This window comes from Anticarsia gemmatalis, chromosome 26 (assembly GCF_050436995.1).
Source record: "Anticarsia gemmatalis isolate Benzon Research Colony breed Stoneville strain chromosome 26, ilAntGemm2 primary, whole genome shotgun sequence".
Lineage (NCBI taxonomy): Eukaryota > Metazoa > Arthropoda > Insecta > Lepidoptera > Erebidae > Anticarsia > Anticarsia gemmatalis.
Window position 1 is genome coordinate 1,839,270 of NC_134770.1, and position 19,271 is coordinate 1,858,540.

At 34.2% G+C, this 19,271-nt stretch overlaps 1 protein-coding gene across 2 annotated transcripts; it reads left to right on the top strand.

Annotated features, from left to right (window-relative positions):
* The first annotated feature begins 592 nt into the window (after positions 1-592).
* Positions 593-19,122, top strand: pall (F-box protein pallbearer). Of its 2 annotated transcripts, XM_076131541.1 has the most exons (10): positions 593-859; positions 4,483-4,610; positions 5,463-5,507; positions 6,030-6,150; positions 7,887-8,079; positions 8,909-9,024; positions 9,697-9,784; positions 10,372-10,461; positions 10,888-11,001; positions 12,072-19,122. In XM_076131541.1, the coding sequence occupies exons 1-10, from the start codon at positions 776-778 to the stop codon at positions 12,374-12,376; spliced, it is 1,284 nt and encodes a 427-aa protein (XP_075987656.1). In that variant the 5' UTR covers positions 593-775; the 3' UTR covers positions 12,377-19,122. The 2 variants fall into 2 exon arrangements, with proteins under 2 accessions (XP_075987656.1, XP_075987657.1); XM_076131542.1 differs by lacking the exon at positions 5,463-5,507.
* The last annotated feature ends 149 nt before the right edge of the window (positions 19,123-19,271 follow it).

Consider the following 19,271-nt stretch of genomic DNA (forward strand, 5'->3'; position numbering starts at 1 on the left):
GCTTCTCGGACCAGAACATTTATTTCACAGCTTACGTCTTCTGGTTTTAAGAGATCTAATTGGTAAAAATTGCGAAGATAGGTAGTAAAAACTAATAACCTAGGTATTACATTTTTCCTGTATTACTGGCTACCATGCCTGGTATATTTTGGTTATAAAAAGTAAGTACCTAAGTGTGGAGTAGACACAATATTAAGTTCATAAAGCTAAGATAATATTATTATAGGGATCAGCAGCACGGGCTTTCTTTCATTTTGTATCTGATAAGTCTGATATGGATTGATTGCCGCGCCATCTTTTTTACACAAAAATACAAAAATATTTTTGATTCGTTATCAAATTGATTTGACACGAATATGATATTGTATAAACGAGGGTATCGTTATTAAATGCGTTGCCTTATAATTAAATCACGTTTTTCTTGTGGTAATTAGGAGAAATAATAACACGTGTTAGTTTCCTTTGTGGTCTAGATTAATCTAAATATGATGAATACCAAGAGATGGCGCTAGTGTCTTGGTTTTGGTAAAGAGCATGATCGCATTTGTGGCAAACGTCAAATTTGTATCGTTGTATGTTTTTACTCTTTCCCTCTCGTTCATGTCGTGTTTGTTTGCAAAAGATAGGCGCGCTGCAGTATGACGGAATCCAAAGAAACGTCGCGAATACTAACCACTTTGTTTTAATTTGAATGTGTAAACATTGCAAATATATAGGTTTTCACGTGTGCCCGTGATAATTCGTGTTATTGACCGGACATTTGTGGTTCGCGACAATGCATTTACTGGACCTTCCTGTTGTTATGATAGAGAACATTTTCTCGTATTTGTCGTACGATGAAATTGCAAGGAATCGGCTGGTAAGTGAATATTACAGTACTTTATTGACAGAAATTAGTTAATAATTTAAGAAAAATGCATGTGTAAAAATTTTGTTGTAAAATTTTGTCGGTAAAAGTCACGTAACGCAAAAAGTTCTAGGCGTTCTATGCAGCTACTTAGGGCGATGTATTGTATATTTATATACTGCTATTTATAACTGGTTAGTAATGTAAATTCTGTTTGCTCGTGTTTTGTACACCTTCCGGAAGATAATAGAAGTACACTTCCTTTGGTTACATGAAAATGATTTAACTTTCCATTTCTATATCCATAGTTAAGTAAGTACCTTTGGATGCTATGTAGCATTGTGCTGTTACACTTGTATATTAGTCATCTTATTGTTTAAAATTCAAAATTTTCTTTTATATTTACTAACTCCAGTATTTTACAGTTTAAAAAATCACCAAAATGTAACTTTGTTTACATTTTTTTATCAAAAATATTTGACCATAGATTTAAAAAAATAAATCACTTTAAAATGACTGTGGTATAGCTCATTGGGAGCCAAGTTGAATGAAATGTGACACAATGCAACTAATATGTTTTATCAAAACATCTAGAAGGCATTGGAAACACCATCAAACAGCCTAACAACATAGTTCAAGGATTTATTGTTACCGCTCACTCTCAAGCTGAATAGAATACTCAAACATGCTTCTTCTACTAATATGGGAATGAAAATAATAAACAGAATATTGTTTATTTTATTTATTACATCACACTTGATATGATGTAAAAAACACCGAATATTTTGCCATTTATAATGTTAATCCCAAGTTAATAGGTGAGAGTCTATTACAAATACTGAGCACATTACTAAGTTGTGCGACTGTTGTAAATATTTCATTAGGAGTAACTAAAGCCTAATAGTATTTTGCCAAACATACGTAGGAATCAATCCTGAGACTAGATCAACAGTTCGATATAATACAATTCAGACCGCACGCAATAAAAAAAAAAAATTGAGTTTAGTTTTAAACTTGCCATAAGGTAAAACTTACATGAATTCTTAAAAAAAATATTACTTCAGAAAAAAAGACAATGTGTTTATTTTTATCTGTTATTTTACAATGTCAACTTCCTTATTTGTTTATTGTATTATTTATTAAGTTTCACAATATTATTACATCCTGGAAGTTTATATCTTACTACTTACTACCTATTAAGTACATTAATTGAAGTTTACTTGCATGATATTCATATTGACTTATGTAATCAATTGGTATTAAAAAGCTTTATAAATTTAACTGTCCTTACTTTTTATATTTTAAAATCAAAAATATAGAACACAATAATTTACTTTTCCAAGACTGTGTGCGGCAGATATCATAAACAATATAAAATATAAAAAAAAAAAATGTATATATTGTTGTATTTATAATATTTAAAAAAAAATGTTGGGTAGATACATAAATAAATATGAAAAAATATCCCTTTACAAATTAAGCCTCACACCAATATTTGTATGGAGTCACAATATTTTCTAGATAAATCTAGTCAATACATTTAATTAAACAGTCACAATTTCCACTATGAAGATAGAAAAAATGAACACCTAACAGAATTTAACTGACAGAGCAGCCTACATTTTTGTCTCTAGTAATAAAAACCATAGTTTACATAACATTTTACACATGTAAAGCAGGCAACAACATTACCTATATACTGTCTTATGTATATGAAGGTCACACTGACATTGAATATTCTAGTACATGTAATGCACTATGTCATTATTATTAGTATGTAAAGTATATCTCAATAATAAAATAGTGTTTGAATAAAGCCCAGTTTCAGAGAATATAGGTCTCAGATTACCTATCTACTGGTTAAAGTGGGTCTTTTTATGGGTCAAAATGTTGTAATGAATGCCTTATACTCGAAAAAAAAAACTGAATGTATTACTTAAAAGAAGTTTAAAATTGCAACTACAGATCCTTCCTGTAAAATTGTTTTTTGGAGCACTAATGCCTGGCTAAAAAATTGTGATAATAAATATGTACATTGAATTTAATGAAGTAAATAAATATATCATCTGAATATTATAATCCTAGTGGTTCTTTCTTCTGGTCTTTTAAGTCACAAACGAAGATGTTCCCTCATCTATACTAATATTATAAAGCTGAAGAGTTTGTTTGTTTGTTTGAACGCGCTTATCTCAGGAACTACTGGCCCAATTTGAAAAATTCTTTCAGTGTTAGATAGTCCATTTATCGAGGAAGGCTATATATCATCACGCTACAACTAATAGGAGCAGAGAAGCAATAAAAAATGTTACAACAACAGGGAAATTTTTGACCCATTCTCTCTTATGTGACGCAAGCGAAGTTGCGTGGGTCAGCTAGTTACTAATATACCTCTTTCTGACGCCACCTGAATCATCTGCAAGAGATGGACACAGGCCAATGATGAGTGGTTCTTGCTGTCTTAATTTTGACAACAAATAAAGAAAAACTAAGTGTCTAGAGACTTGTGGTGATCGGAAATACTATATGGTATTTGGGTGTTTAAAATGACAAAATGCATGTTCACTTACCCTAAATAAAATAAACTGATTAGGTCTAAAAATAACTATGTAATTACTGATAGGTATTGCAGTGACATACTAGCCAGTCCTTATCTAGGACATAACAAACTTAAACAAAGTAATAATGGTAAAAAACTATATAATAGTTAAAGTGGTTAATATCTGATATTCCATAATGTATCAATAATATTCTGCCTATAATAAATTCAATTGTAGTCCAGCAACTAAGTAGAGAGATCCTCACAGCTCACTCCTCAATTTATGTAGGTTATTACTAGTAACACTGTGTATTACCCAATTAAAGTGCCTGTACCAAACAGGTCCCAATCATCTGCATAAAGCCACTGATACTCTAAATTTAGGATTTTTGTATACCCCCTCCAGCTGCCAATCTTGTATGCAAGGCTCTTTACTAAGTTATCGGATTAAAGTGAAAGTACTTAATTGCTTCAATTACACATAATGGATTAGTGCTATCATAAACGTTTCTATTTCACTGAATTTGAAATCATTTTCTCACGCGACGCTAAGCGATATCAAAGAAAGATATGACACAATTAGTGTGCCTTTCATCAAAGCAGAAATTTTGTTTTTTAAATAAGTATTTTTAATAGTAGCCAGGAGTTAGTGTACCCGGTATATGGCAATAGGCTCGATCCCTATTACATATGAGAAACATTGTAAATGGCGAAGAGTGTGTACATTTCACACAATTCTGTCTTTACCTTGGTGTAAAGCAGGTGTGATGTTAAATATCACCTTAATATAATTATTTACTTTATAACATAAACTACCGCAACTTTGTCCGCGTGGTTTGTGACTTAGGACACAATTTTTATACAAATTTTCGTCACCTATTTTATCCCCTTGGAGGTAGAATTGATCAAAATCCTTTCTTAGCGGATGCCTACGTCGTAACATCTACCTGTATGCCGAATTTCAGCCCGATCCGTCCAGTGGTTTGGGCTGTGCGTTGATAGATCATTATGTCTGTCTGTCAGTCTATAAGTTATTATATATTTAGATTTTCAAATGTGTGCCTATATATTTTTAGTAACTTATGTATGTGTTTGCAAGGTGTCGCGGTCATTCAACGATATAAGCATGCGCATGCTGAACCGCGGGTTCATGATGATCGAGCGCAGGCATGCGATGGCACTCAAGAACGTAAAGGCGCAACTGCCTCGCAGGGAATCTGAACGAAGGTGAGTTTTATCATTTTATTTTTTCTTTATTTATTGATTTTTTACGGTATATTCCCAGTTGTCTTCTCTACGCTGTCACAGTTGGGAAATTTCTTCCTACTTTCATTCCATTTAGTCCCAATTATCACCCCAGGGGGCAGTGTTAGAGGGGACAACTGGGAATATATCAATTTTTCACTTCGAATCAGTAGTTCCTGAGATTTATGCTTTCGAAAAAACGAACTCGTCAGATTTATATTATCAGTATGTTTAAAACTAGATTTTTTTTATCATATGGTTAGCGGTCAGCCTAGTGTCGAAAAGACCTACTTTTTTAATTGACAACAACCAGGACCAATATTTTATGTGCCCTCCGAAGCACGGAGATGCTCAGTTTAAATAAAACTAACGCTCTAGGTGTTGGTTAACTCCCATATCGATTATTGAAACAGACCAGAGTGCAACTGACTAAGAGCGCCTCGCCTCTAATATTGACTAAACAGTTAAAATAAGTGTAATAGTGATATATTTTTTTCATTTGGGTGAAATATTAACACATACTAATAATATGATAGTCGCGTCGTTACAATTACTGAATCTACCACTAGCTCGGAAAGGGTGTTGAGCCTTATGAGAAGAGCTACCAAGAAACTCACGGCCACTCTTTTTATTCCCATAAGATTTACAATATGGTTGATACAGTAATTGATCATGCGAGGAGCTGCTAACAGTCAGCGATATAGATTAAATTTATGTGTAGAAGCGGCTTAGGATCTAATTTGTAGTTAATATTAATATAATAGTACATATATAATGTTTATATTTTTATTCTTTAAATCATGAACTTAATCTTTTGCTATACGTGGTCGCAAGCTGCGTGACCAGCGTTGCTTCCATCGGAATATTTATCTATCCAAGGTAAATTGCATGTCAGAATTCAATAAATATATAACGCAAAAGTTAATTAGCCTAATTACATTTATTGATACTCCATCTGTGGCGCAATCGCTAGTGTATGCGACTGCCGCGCAAAGGTCTCGGGTTCGAATCCCAAGTCGGATAAAAAAGTCGAATTTATCTGTTAAGATTTTCTCAAATTGTTTTGAGTTGAAAAGTTAAGGTCGAAGACCTTCGTGCCTCGGAGAGCACGTAAAGGCCCTGCACCTGACCTCTCACTGGTCGTGTCGCTTATACGTCCTATGAGTTCTGTACTAAGTTACCGTAGTACAAGTAATGATAAATGTTGTGTAAATGTTATTGACAATTTAAAAGAACAAGCCGTGAGTGTCTTGCCGTTTCTTCTCACGAGCAATAGCTTTTCCGAAACGGTGGTAGATTTAAAACTATGACGTTTTCAAATACTCGTTCAAAGTTTATAAAATAAAACATACTTTTAAGTCAAGTATGTTTTATTTCATAAAATCTATGTGAATATTTCAGATACCATCACTTGTCCCGTCACTGCGACATCCTGACGTCGATAGAGACCCGCATATCGATGCTCAACATGACATACTCTAAGTTTATTGACAATGGACTCTGCTGCTTCATTCCTGGGAAGGTTTGTATTACTTTACTTTTTAAAAAGACACCTCCCGCACTTAGAACTCTTGTGTTGCGGGGACTTTTACAAACAACGTATCGAACCCACGACCTCTCGACGCACCAGTAGAGGCGTGGTGATCACCTTCAACTAGGGAATGCAATCCCGACTCGAGATCGTCAACTCGAGATCCCTCGCGATCAGAAATATCAATCCCGCGGGATCCCGAGATTTTCGGGATCCCGTCTAGTTAGTAAAAATAATACAATTCAAACGGCTTGTTTAATGTAATATGTGTGTGATAGTGTGGTGAATGCAATAAATTATTATTTGAAAGAAAATAAAAGCCTTTATTTTTCAATATTACTAACAACGTAACATAATTAACAGGTGTAATAACATGAACATAATCAAAAAGTAGGTGTAGCTCCAGGAGATCAAAATAAAAAGTAATCACATGGCATTTTGAAAGTAGCCTCTTAAAATACAAAGTGTATCAATAGTACGAGCTTATAATCGGCATCTTATGTCTATTGCAATGTAGCCAGCTGCTGAAAATGCCCTCTCCGACAATCCCGAACGGGATCTCGTCATATTATGCTTCGGGATTGATCCCGAAAAAATACACGGGATCTCGCGAGATCGGGATCCCGCGAGATCGGGATTGCATTCACTACCTTCAACCTTTGCGCCGGCAGTCCAAGTGGCCAGTGTTGGGTCAATCAACTAATTTTTTCAATCAATTGATTAGTCATGACTAATTTAGTCATGAATTATTTAGTCATGATTGAATTAATCATGAGTAAAAATAATAATCATAATCATGATTAAATAAATTAGTCATCAATCATTTAATGATTAAATGACTGATGACTAATTTATTGTATTTTTGTATGATGATTAAACTAAAAAAAATAATTCAGGTGACATAATTTTAGTTTAATTGAACACATCTATAAAACTATAACTGATCACCACATTAAGTTGACTGAAAGAAGATAATTCCATTATTTATAAAATTAGATTTTCAAAACGCGTAGTTTTAAAAAGCAATTTAAATTATTTTAAACTAAATTAGCCCGAACTTATTTTTGCAAATGTGTACCTGTGTAAATTAAAAAAAAAATTAACTGATTCTGTTGTAAAACTAGCTTTAATTAAAAACCTGTGATTAACAAATCAACAGTCATGGAACGTAGACTTGAAAAGCTTAGTTTTATTTAACTATTATTTTTAGTCATTAAAATTTTAGTCATGATTGAATAACTAACACTAACACTAATTAATCATCAATCACGACTCATGATTGAATTTTTTTAGTCATTATTCATTAGTCATGACTAAATAATTTAATCTTAATCATCAATCATCAATCAAACTAAATTTTGCCCAACACTGCAAGTGGCTTAGATGGAGCCACGTAGAAAAATGAGCAAATTATAGATGTTTTTAACTTAGAAGAGAGATGATGTATTAAACAACAATTTCGTGTATTAAGTTACTGACTCACTGCTTGACAAATTTCTAAAAATGGGCTACACTTTAAGTCCACCACAATGGCCAAGTGCGGAGTGAGCTATTGCTCAGCAGTGGGACGTTGAAAGTGCTCTATGATTTAGCAACATAGCTAAAACGCACGCCAAATATCGTTATATGTCTGAATTTAGTTCCAAGCCGTTACAAGGATGTTCCAATATATAAAGTAATCTATGGTTCTTATCTTTTTCACTTCTATAAAAAACCCTTCTTTCCAGGTGATAGATGAAATCAGACGCGTACTATCCATAGTAGAGACAGCAACCACTCCACCTCGCGCACACGAAGTGTTGCAAGAGCTACGAGATATATCCAGCATGGCCATCGAGCACTTTGATGATAAGATCTCTCCGGCGTTCAGGAAGAGGCTGCAGGAGGGAGCGGCGCCCGCACAACCCAGGCCCTCACATTGTAAGAGAAATATTATCTTTACTGCATGAGCCCATATATGGTATTGCTATTGAAAATCAAATGATTTATTCGTTCAGGTCAAATATTGACACTTATGATAATTGTTATTGTGTTATATTGTGATGTAGTATTTCTTAACAAAGTGTAACATTACGATTGAACCATTTTTTTGCAATACTGTATATGGGCCCAATACCAAAGAACACAAGTGTCCCTTGAATAGGGTATATTACCAGGTCAAGGAAAGGATGAATTTAAAAGCTGTTATGATAATTGTTCATTGTTATGCTCAACCAATTTAACGAAGTTTTTGTAAACACACGGGAAAGGTTGTTATCGAGACAGAAAAAATAAAAAAAACGTAAAGAAAATTCGTGAGCCGAGCTTCACGCGTCAGTTAGTAATTAATAAATGGCTTTTATATTTTGGAAATACATAATCTATACTAATATTATAAAGCTGAAGAGTTTGTTTGTTTGTTTGAACGCGCTAATCTCAGGATCTCTGGTCCGATTTGAAAAATTCTTTCAGTGTTAGATAGTCCATTTATCGAGGAAGACTATATGCTATATATTATCACGCTACGACCAAAAGGAGCAGAGAACCAGTAAAAAATGTTACAAAAACGGGGAAAATTTTGTTAATGTTACGCAAGCGAAGTTGCGCGGGTCAGCAGCTAGTTTGTAAAATAAAGAAGCTGTATCAAATACCACTACCATCCTTAGCTGTATAAGCTTGTGGGTCACTGATGTTTTAAACTGTTTAAACTTCAAGTTTTACTACTATATAATTATTATTGGATTATAACATGTTATATTTTTGTTCACAGCGGTGATAGCTCCACTAGCGGTCCGACAAGAAATGGTCCACCTCCGCCGGCGGTCCATTCTGAACGCCAAGCTCTCGCTGTACCTCGCCTCGCAGTACAAAACATTCTACAAACGGGTTAGATAGTTCTTATTATTACTTGTACGTACGATAACTATTACTGTGTCTTGCCGATGTATAGTTTGCACGTCTTTCTGAGGCACATTTAGTGGTAGTTTATCTACCCTCGGTTTCTGAGGTACGTTAGCGTTTTTTATGTATGAATTTTAACGCTATTGAATAGATAAACTACCGTTAAATGTACTCAGAAACCGGGGGCTATTCAATCAGTTTTTTTACATGAGTTCAAACGCTATTGAATAGATAAATTACCGCTAAATGTACCTCAGAAACCGGGGGTTAGTATGGTTTGAATTAATGATTCGCCAAAGTGATCTATTGATCTATTCTAATTCATATCAGAACATTTTTTTTATAGTAGCTCGTGGGTTTCTTGCCGTTTCTTCTCACGAGCAACAGCTTTTCCGAAACGGTGGTAGATTAAAAATACCATGATGATTTCAAATACTTGTCAAAAGTTTATGAAATAAAACATATTTATTTGACTTTGACTTTGGAGTAGACTTTCTAGTAAAAGATGGGCTTATTGCAATGAATAAGTCAATAGCACTTTTTTAAATAGAGATCGGCATAAATAAAGTATTATTTAATTAAAATTTAAAATCATTTCAACAATAGTTTTAAGGTCCCTCAGATAAGTCGACTGTTGTATGCCTACATTGTTTACAGATGATGGAGTACAAAAAGATCGCGTCTCGTCAACGTCGGACTATCAAAGACTTAGCCAGGCGACAGCGGGAACAGGACGCTTCTATTGGTAAATATTTCTGTTTTAATATAACTCTTGTAGTAATATAACTACCTCTGTGGTGCAGTTGCTTGGTAATGTTTCCGACCGCTGACCATGAAGTCTCGGGTTAGATTCTCATGTCGGACAAAGTACTATTTACTTCTAAAAGATACAACTCTCGCAGTTAGAGTTGCTCTTCGGTCGTGAAGACTTTTACAAATATACAAAACACATACAAAGCAACTATCTTTATATCAAACAAATATTTGTTTTGTGTGGGAATAAAACCTATAAACTCCTTACGTACGGCGGCCACCTTGACAATTGCGCCACGGAGGCCATCAAAATGTACATTACTTGATGGCAGAAGGCTCGCCTCGCCTACGCCACAATATTTACATAATTTAACTAGCTTTCCGCCCGCGGGTTTTCCCGCGTGGAATTCACCCCTTTCGGGGGAAATTACCGTAAAACTCTTCCTAGTGCTCCTCTACACTTACTAAGGAATCTTCATACCAAATTTCAACTTTCTACTCTCAGTAGTTTCAGCTGTACTTTGTCTATCAGTCATTCAGTGAGTAACAAGCGTTTTATATATTGATTGTATATTTCAGCTGATCTAAAGAAACGCATTGAGGAGTGTGATATTAAGTACAGTGAACTCACACACACTAACCAAGCCGTTGGAGGGAAAGCTATTACTGGTAAGTTATATTTCACTCTAATTTACGTATTGTTTGTAAAATTACCTGGCTTGAGCAATCGAACCCAGAAACTTTTAGACCTGACCCACTAGTTCAGTATGACTAGATTAGCTATTCCTGAGGTAGGTTAGTTAATAATCCAGGCATTGGCCTACCCAGTAATTTACACAATTACACACATAAATGATTTTTCCACGTTGTGTATAAAATAAAACCATCATTGTGTTTAAATGGTGAAGAAAAACACGATTTTGAAATGAATGATGAATGAATTTGAAACAGTTCTTAAAGGAATGAAAAATCCCCAACTCGCGCTTAGCCAGTGGTAGAATACGATCGTAATTATCGCTAGTGGATTACCTCTATTTTAATTGAATTAATTTAATGATTGGTGTATTAACTTTTATAATAAATGATTTGTTTTAGCTACAAGCTCAGGCGAGGCATCGACCTCGGGACAGCCGCTCCGTCACTTCTCCAGTCAGATCAAGCTGGACCTCTCCGTACTGCCTATTGGCACTTCTAAGCGGAATAGCAAACGTAAGTATACTTGTATTAGGATTACTAATTTATTCAATACTAAATCAAATCATTTAGGTTAAATGTTAAGAATCATAATAGTTTTCATTTGTTGACTGGCACATGACATTATTAAAAATTTCACAATTATCACTTGTATCTATGCCCTTCTATAGTTTCCAATTATAAAATACTAGCTGACCCGCGCAACTTCGCTTGCGTCACATAAGAGAGAATGGGTCAGAATTTTCCACGTTTTTGTAAAACTTTTTACTGTTACTCTGCTCCTATAGCGTGATGATATAAAATATGCTTTTTTTTCACGAAAAATATTCTCAAAATTATTTATATCTCCTAATATAACGAAGTCGCACTAAGGCATATCCGCCATTAAAACAGTTGCCATTATAATATTGATTATTCGCGACTTCGGTGGCGAAACCTGAATTTTCCCGGGAAATGCGTCATTTTCCCGGGGTAAAAAGTAGCCTATGTCCTTTCTCGGGTATTAAACTATCTCCATACTAAATTTCATGCAAATTGGTTCAGTAGTTTAGGCGTGATTGAGTAGCAGACAGACAGACAGACAGACAGACAGACAGACAGACAGACAGACAGAGTTACTTTCGCATTTATAATATTAGTATGGATTAAAAACCTTTTACGTTGAAGATATAATATCCTTATTTATCTTGACAAATTTTAATTAAGTGAATTATTATTTATAGACTTATTAATTACACTAGCTGACCCGCGCAACTTCGCTTGCGTCACATAAGAGAGAATGGGTCAAAATTTTCCCCGTTTTTGTAACATTTTTCACTGGTTCTCTGCTCCTATTGGTAGTAGCGTGATGATATATAGCCTATAACCTTCCTCGATAAATGGGCTATCTAACACTGAAAGAATTTTTCAAATCGGACCAGTAGTTCCTGAGATTAGCGCGTTCAAACAAACAAACAAACAAACAAACAAACAAACAAACAAACAAACAAACAAACAAACTCTTCAGCTTTATAATATTAGTATAGATTTTGATCACTAACTTCTAAAGATATAAATACTTAAGTTTTTCTTTTGGTAATTTCCAGTACTACCAAACATGAAGCCACGCAAACCACTGATCAAGCTTCCAAGCCTTTCAGAAGACTCGGATTCTGAGCCACCACCTAAGCTGCAGAAACTCGAAGATCGATACAACCTCCCCTCTACATCCTCAGACAGAAGTCCCAGGTACAAATCACAGTCAACCATTGCCAAAATAAGAGGCATTGCTAACGAAATCAGACACTTGAGTAACCTCTCTAAATCTTATGAGAGCAAACTCAAACGCCCACTCAGTTTAGATACTATTGATTTAACTGTACCTGACAATAAGAAGCAAAAGATTGATTAAGAGTTATTTTGAGGGAATAAAGTCCATTTTCCGATGTGTTGTACCGTTACCGGTATGGTTTTTCGTTGAAAATAATGGTTCATGTTGACTAAAGGAGACTTGAAGACAGTATTGGTTTTGAAGATAAAGTTTTGTGGTCAAATGTTTTAGTAATGTTGAATACTCACATACGGCGCGATAATTCAGTAATAGGGTATTGATTTTACCGCTTAAATATGTAATATACCCTAAAAAGTTATATAATTAAGTTGTTTCACTCAATCAAAAATTATGAGGTGTGAAACAGAAAAGTATCACCGACGAATTAAGAATTTCCTTCTTTTGTTTGAAGTTGGTTAACATCAGTAGATCAAATAGAATGGTGTGTGAGTAAAAAGCATAAGATTTTAAACATTGTTTTGTTTGAAAATCATTCGTACGAGTTGTATGTGACTTGGTTTATAATTGATTGCAATAAGGGTGTAATAACTTGAAATAATAAGTGCAATATATATTCTACTTTATATATTTACTGTCTTATTAAAAAATACCGTGTATGCTCTAATTAATTATATAGTGTTTTGTTCATTGCTTGTCGTATGGTTAGTGGTCAACCTAGTGTCAAAGTTGTTCAAGCCGCCTGAGAGGCCTTTGACATGGCTTAACGACTGTTATCTTAGTAGACAACAGCCGGGACCGACTTTTTACGTGCCCTCCGAAGCACGGAGACGCCTAGTGCAAATACCACTATGCGGTCACCCATCTATGGAATGACCGCGCCAAGGGTTGCTTAACTCACAGATCGTTTACCGACCGGTGAGCGCAAATGGCTATGGGTGCCGCTCGTGCTTTGTTCATTCATATGCAGTTTCAAACTGAGCACCTTGAAAGAAAGCACCTCCCACGCAAGTGGTCGATGGTTCGAACCCGAGGCAATGCATTACCAACTTTTCGGAGTTATGTGTGTTTTAGAAATAATATCACTTGTTCTAACGGTGAAGGAAAACATCGTGATGCAACATTGCATGTCTGAGAGTTCTTTAGAACAGTTCTTGAAGGTGTGCAAAGTTACCAACCAGCACTTGGCCAGCGTGGTGGACTTAAGGCCTCATTACAGGTGGAGACCATAGCCCAGCAGTGGGATATTTATGAGTATTTTTTTTTCTGACAGTTTCAAATTGATTGTAAGTGACAAAACACTATTTAACTAAATAATTAGCTTTCACGACGTTTCTTAGTAAGACAGGTTTAAAATATGAATATGTTATATTATAAAATATATCCACGTTTATTTTTAAAGGCAAATAGCTTAATTTTATTACTGCTTAATAATATTGTTGATCAATGTTATAACTTCTACACAGTTTGTGTTTGTTATATAACAAAATAACTTTGCCTCATATGTTAAAACATTACGTTTTTTTTATGATAAATAACAATGTGAAGTCATGAACAAAATATGTGTAACTGTAAAAGCCCAAAGTAAAGTAAATATTTGGCAATGCTTCAGGTTTAACTGTTTTCATATTTTTAGCAATCTTTTTAGTCCATGAACATAGTAAAATTACTACAGTTTATTATGTTCTATATAATTTTACAATATAAAGTGATGATTTTTTCATGCATATATTATGTTTTTTTGAAAATGTGATTCTTAGCATATTATTACTTGTGACTGTACCTACATGTTTTCACATACTTTTTTCTGTTAGTTCTGTAAATACAATATTTCTGTTTTCTGCACATTACGTTAAATAATTACAAATAAACCCTTCCACTTCAAATTATGTCAAAAAATACCCAAAAAATACTATACCTTTTGGAATATTCTCGAAAATGTCCTAATTTTAACTGTATATAAATTATTTACACATTATATAATGAAGCAATACACGTTGTGTGAGACATAAATATATTTTAGCACTAGAGGAAAAGAGGTAGCGATATATTACTTAGATTTTGATGTATGTAGCTTATTTCATCAATATATCTGTCGTTAAACGAAATTAATTGTGCATTAGAATTATTTGATAGATATATATCAAAGCGCCAGATAACTTTGTGTGTATGAACGTTCTGCAAAAAGGTCAGGTGCGTAATACTCGTAGCTGGCGGGCCTACGTTTCCATCTCTGGCAACGGCTTGCAGCTAAATTCACACATACAAAGTTTTCTGACTGCTTTAAGTATGAAAATTTATAAGAATTCTAATGCATTATACATTTCGTGATACAAACATTGTAGAGAATGTATCAACGTATATAATAACTTTGAAAATCACTTACAAATTATAAAAGTATGAAAATATTTATATAAACCCCATTGGTGGGACTGTAAATCTGTATGTCGGCTAAATGGTTGTAAAATTCTGGATTAAAGATCGTATGTTTCAACTAAACACAAATATAAAATAATGTCTTTTCATTACTCGAATATTTTGTATTGAGTTAAATTATTAACAGATTATAACTACTGCCGATATGTGACTCAAATTTAAGTGACACTAAGGACCAGTTTTACAAGTCCTAGATAAGTTTCAGATACCCTATCTTGTAGATAGTCTAAAGTGACGGCAAATGTATGGATTGATAATTCCTCTGATTAGCTATCCGGTAGATGAAAACTGGTAATTATGAGACAGTAAGAGATATATGGCGGTTCTGTTTAACAATATATATTTTTATGAATGAAGCAAGGGAAGTTTGTAAGGATCGTACCAAGCGGTGTTCTTTAGTCTCTGCCTACCCCTATGGGTAAATGGTGTGATTTTATATATATGTGAGAGATATGTACATTAAGTGTTACTTAAATTTGAGTTACGTCTTAGTGTAAGCCTAAATCTGTCTTTAGTAAATTATGATTTTTAACATCATTAGTGCCAAAATTTTATTGTATTTTGAAAAGTATGTTTTAAATTTAAATTAAAAGAATGTGTAAGATTTGAAAAGTGTTAAATTGAGATCAAAATTTGTATTCCGCCTAGTGTTTTAGCTTTCTTTGTTTTATATACAGAGTGATTAAAAATTGTAATAAATAAAAACTTCGAAATTATAGCAGATTTTATTTTATTTTCTAGTAATTTTCAGTCAAACCTTTATTTTGAGATTATTTGCCTATTAATTTAGGTCCTGTGTAAAATTAACAAAATTCGTGTTAATAAAATATTTAGTTTTAATATTGGTCAGTTTTATTTAAACAAAAAAAATATTAAATATACTTCGTAATAGGAGCAGAAATAACATCTTTTTCTTTGATAAAATCTTTGAATCTGCTATAATTTTAAATTTTCTTTTTATCTAAAACTTAAACACCCTGTATTACTTAAGCCCAGTTTCAAGGCATATAAATAAGTCTCAGTCAATCTAACCCCCGGTTTCTGAGGTACATTTAGCCGTAGTTTATCTATTCAATAGGGTTTGAGCTCATATAAACATAACAGTTTGAATAGATAAACTACCACTAAATGTGCCCCAGAAACCGGACATTAGTCAGCTATTGAGTAAACTAATAGCGAATTAATTAAATTAACAGGCAAAGTTCTTCCTAATAAGCAAATCGGTACTTATCTGTAAGTCTTGAAACTGTCGTTTAAAGTAATTCTTGTATAACGCACTTTTATTTAAGTATATAAGTTTGTTTTAATACATATTGATAATATTATAGTTATTTCTACACTGCCTTATTAGATACGTAGTTCAATGTGTTGTTATGAGTTCGATTCCCTGTTTGAGTAACTGTTTTGGTATTGAAAAATTGTTTTTATGGGCTTTGGCTAACCCTTTGACCGCCACAACGGCGTCGTGAGCACGTACTGATTTGTGGAGTATAGCCGACCGTGGCGGTCAAAGGGTTAAACGGTTAAATTTAAAGGAAAGCAAGTTTATAGCAAAAATCGGTCATGTAATACTTCGTTTATATGTCTGACAATCTTACGGACGGCTATATGGAGAGTTATAACCATAGATGAGTGACCATCTTAAACATATCGAGTACCTCCGTGTTTAGGAAGGCACGTTTAATTTTTAAATAGACAGTCGTTAACAGTAGTCAGAAGCTTGAAGTCTGACAAACAGTCTTACTGAAGGGTATCGTGTTATATCCCGGGTAACTGGGTTGTGGAGGTCCGTTAGGCAGTCGCTCCATGTAAAATACTAGAACTCGGCTGCATCCGGTGAGACTGGAAGCCGACTCCAACATAGTTGGAAGAAAGGCTAGCCTGATTGATTTATTATCCATCATATTTGCGATGGTCAAGTAGTAACAATAAAAACTTTTTATCTAAGCCGTATTTATATTTTAGCCCATAAAAAGAGTGTTGATTGTTTTTATATCGGTATGTATTAAAACAAATCATTCTTACATAAGTATATTGTATATAAATCACGCACGATTTTGACGCCATATAGACACACTTTGTTTACTAATTAATGCAATATAATATGTTTATATTTTGTCACTTTCAACCAAGTTTAAACCTATTTGTGAGTGAAAAAGACAAAACTAATTTGAACTCACGTTTATTAGTAAGTTAAATATAGATTTTAAATATTTCTATTTTACGTTTATCCATATATGGATATATTATATTTACTATAAAAGCACATATTATGTATTTACGCATGTAGATTACATATATTTAAATGTCTATATAGCAGTTTAGATATATAGAACTATAGTATAATATTATAAGGTTGTGTATATGTCTTAGAATTTTTAATCTTTGTGTAATTTCACCAAACATAAAACAACTTTAAAACGTATTTTATTCTTAAACAATAAAAACTCTATCTTAGTTTACTTAAAGCTAATATTTTTTCTCTTTCTTTTCCATTTTGAGTGAAGGAAACAAAACACCCATTTTACAAATTACACTCAATACCTACTTCTAGCGCCAGTGGCGTAACTATACCGTTTGAGGCCCGTGGCAAATTCATCGGATGGGCCCCTTCCCCACAATATAAAAATCTGAAATGTTATGACATATAATAAATGTTGGAGTTGTAATTCTTCTCTGATCGGGGGCCCCTTCCTGGGGGCCCGTGGAATTTTGTCGACTTGCCACCCTGTAGTGACGCCATTCTAACACCCCTTGCATCTTTAGCACCATCTGCACCCCAGCACCCGGATCACCCACTATCACCCGAATCACCCGTGTTTCCTCATAGCATCTGTATCACCCCTAGTGCTCCAATCACTCGTAGTGCCCCCTTCCTTTATGAGTATATACCAGAAGATTAAGCGCGCAAAATCGATAAGGTTTCAAGTACATTATAATATTGTCCCCTTAGTACATAACGGGCATAATATTTTAATTTAATATTGCTTTAATCGTGAATGTGTACTTAGTCTTAATTAAAATTTTACAATAGTCTCTCATATACCTAGTCGATCATATATAGAAATATTTTAAATGCAAGGTAAAGATTTAAACGCACTTTAGTATGTACTATAAAATATATTCACTGAATATGTCTGTCTGTATACCGTTTCATATTATAGACTTGGGTTACTTTAGCCAACAAGATATGCAAGCCGTGGATAGAAATGAGGTCTTCTAAGCCTCCGTGAGGAACAGCCCCTAAATGAAGGCAACCCCGTGGCATGCGACTTGCGGTACATGCTTCGGCAGTTATCCCGCCACAAACCGCTAAGCGATCGTGAGGATACACGTGGTGATTTAGTGGGTATGCCTGCCTTTCTGATGGGAGAGTCCCACATAACCCTGCACTCCACCAAGGGTAGATGCATGCTTAACGTATTAGCCACGTTAAAAACGTGTTTCCATACCAAGGTATCGATTGTTTTTACTATAAGAATAGCTTTATATCTATACTAATATATTGTTTGTTTGTTTGTTTGTTTGAACGCGCTAATCTCGGGAACTACTGGTCCGATTTGAAAAATTCTTTCAGTGTTAGATAGCCTATTTATCGAGGAAGGCTATAGGCTATATAACATCACGCTGCGGTCATTAGGAGCGGAGTAGCAACGAAAAATGTTACAAAAACGGGGAAAATTTTGAATTATTCTCTTAGGTGACGCAAGCGAAGTTGCGCGGGTCAGCTAGTTGTCGATAAAAGTCGATCAATCGGATCAATAGATGGACCTTAAGGTGCAGCGCAGACTACAGACTATTCGTGACGCACTTTTTAGCGCAACGCGCAACACAACGCGTGTGCGTTACTGCATTTTTCACAGACTGAAAAGTGCGTCACGGATAGTCTGCGCTGCACCTATAGGGCTCAGTTGTCTCACAATACTTCTCTCGTCTTGTTGGTTAAAGTAATTCATTTTTATTGTAATAGTAATTAAATTAATGTAGTTCTTATTGTGTTCATTATAAGACCTTTTTTAAAATACTTTTGTAGAGCGATTGAATGAGAATTGATGATTGACAATTGCAATTGATGTCTGTTTTGAGTGATAACTTGTGTATGCCTCGTGTACTTTTGATCATAGATTGAATGAAAAATTTGGTTATTGACAATGCGATTGACAATTGCAATTGAGGTCTATTTAAATAAGAAATTCGTGTTTTGATCAGAGATTTAGAGAGAAATTGGCGATTGACAATTGCGATTGATGTCTGTTTTAATAAAAAACGTACGTCTATTATTGTAAGGTAGTTTGTGTAATAAGCCTGTTTGTGCCCCTTCTAGTATGTTAGAGTAATTAAGGATTATAACGGTCAATGTCATTGAAAGTATTATATCAATACTCGGATTAGAAAATATATATTATAGAGAATAATTTTGGTGTTTCATTTTATGAATACTAACTAACCATCATATTCGTCATCGTAAGCAGCTGTAGCCAAGTGGTTAAAGAGTTCAGCTTCGGCGCAAATGGTCAGGGTTCGAAAGCCAGGCAACACATCTATGTTTTATCCAAGTTACTAGTTGAGAAAAACAAAAGTC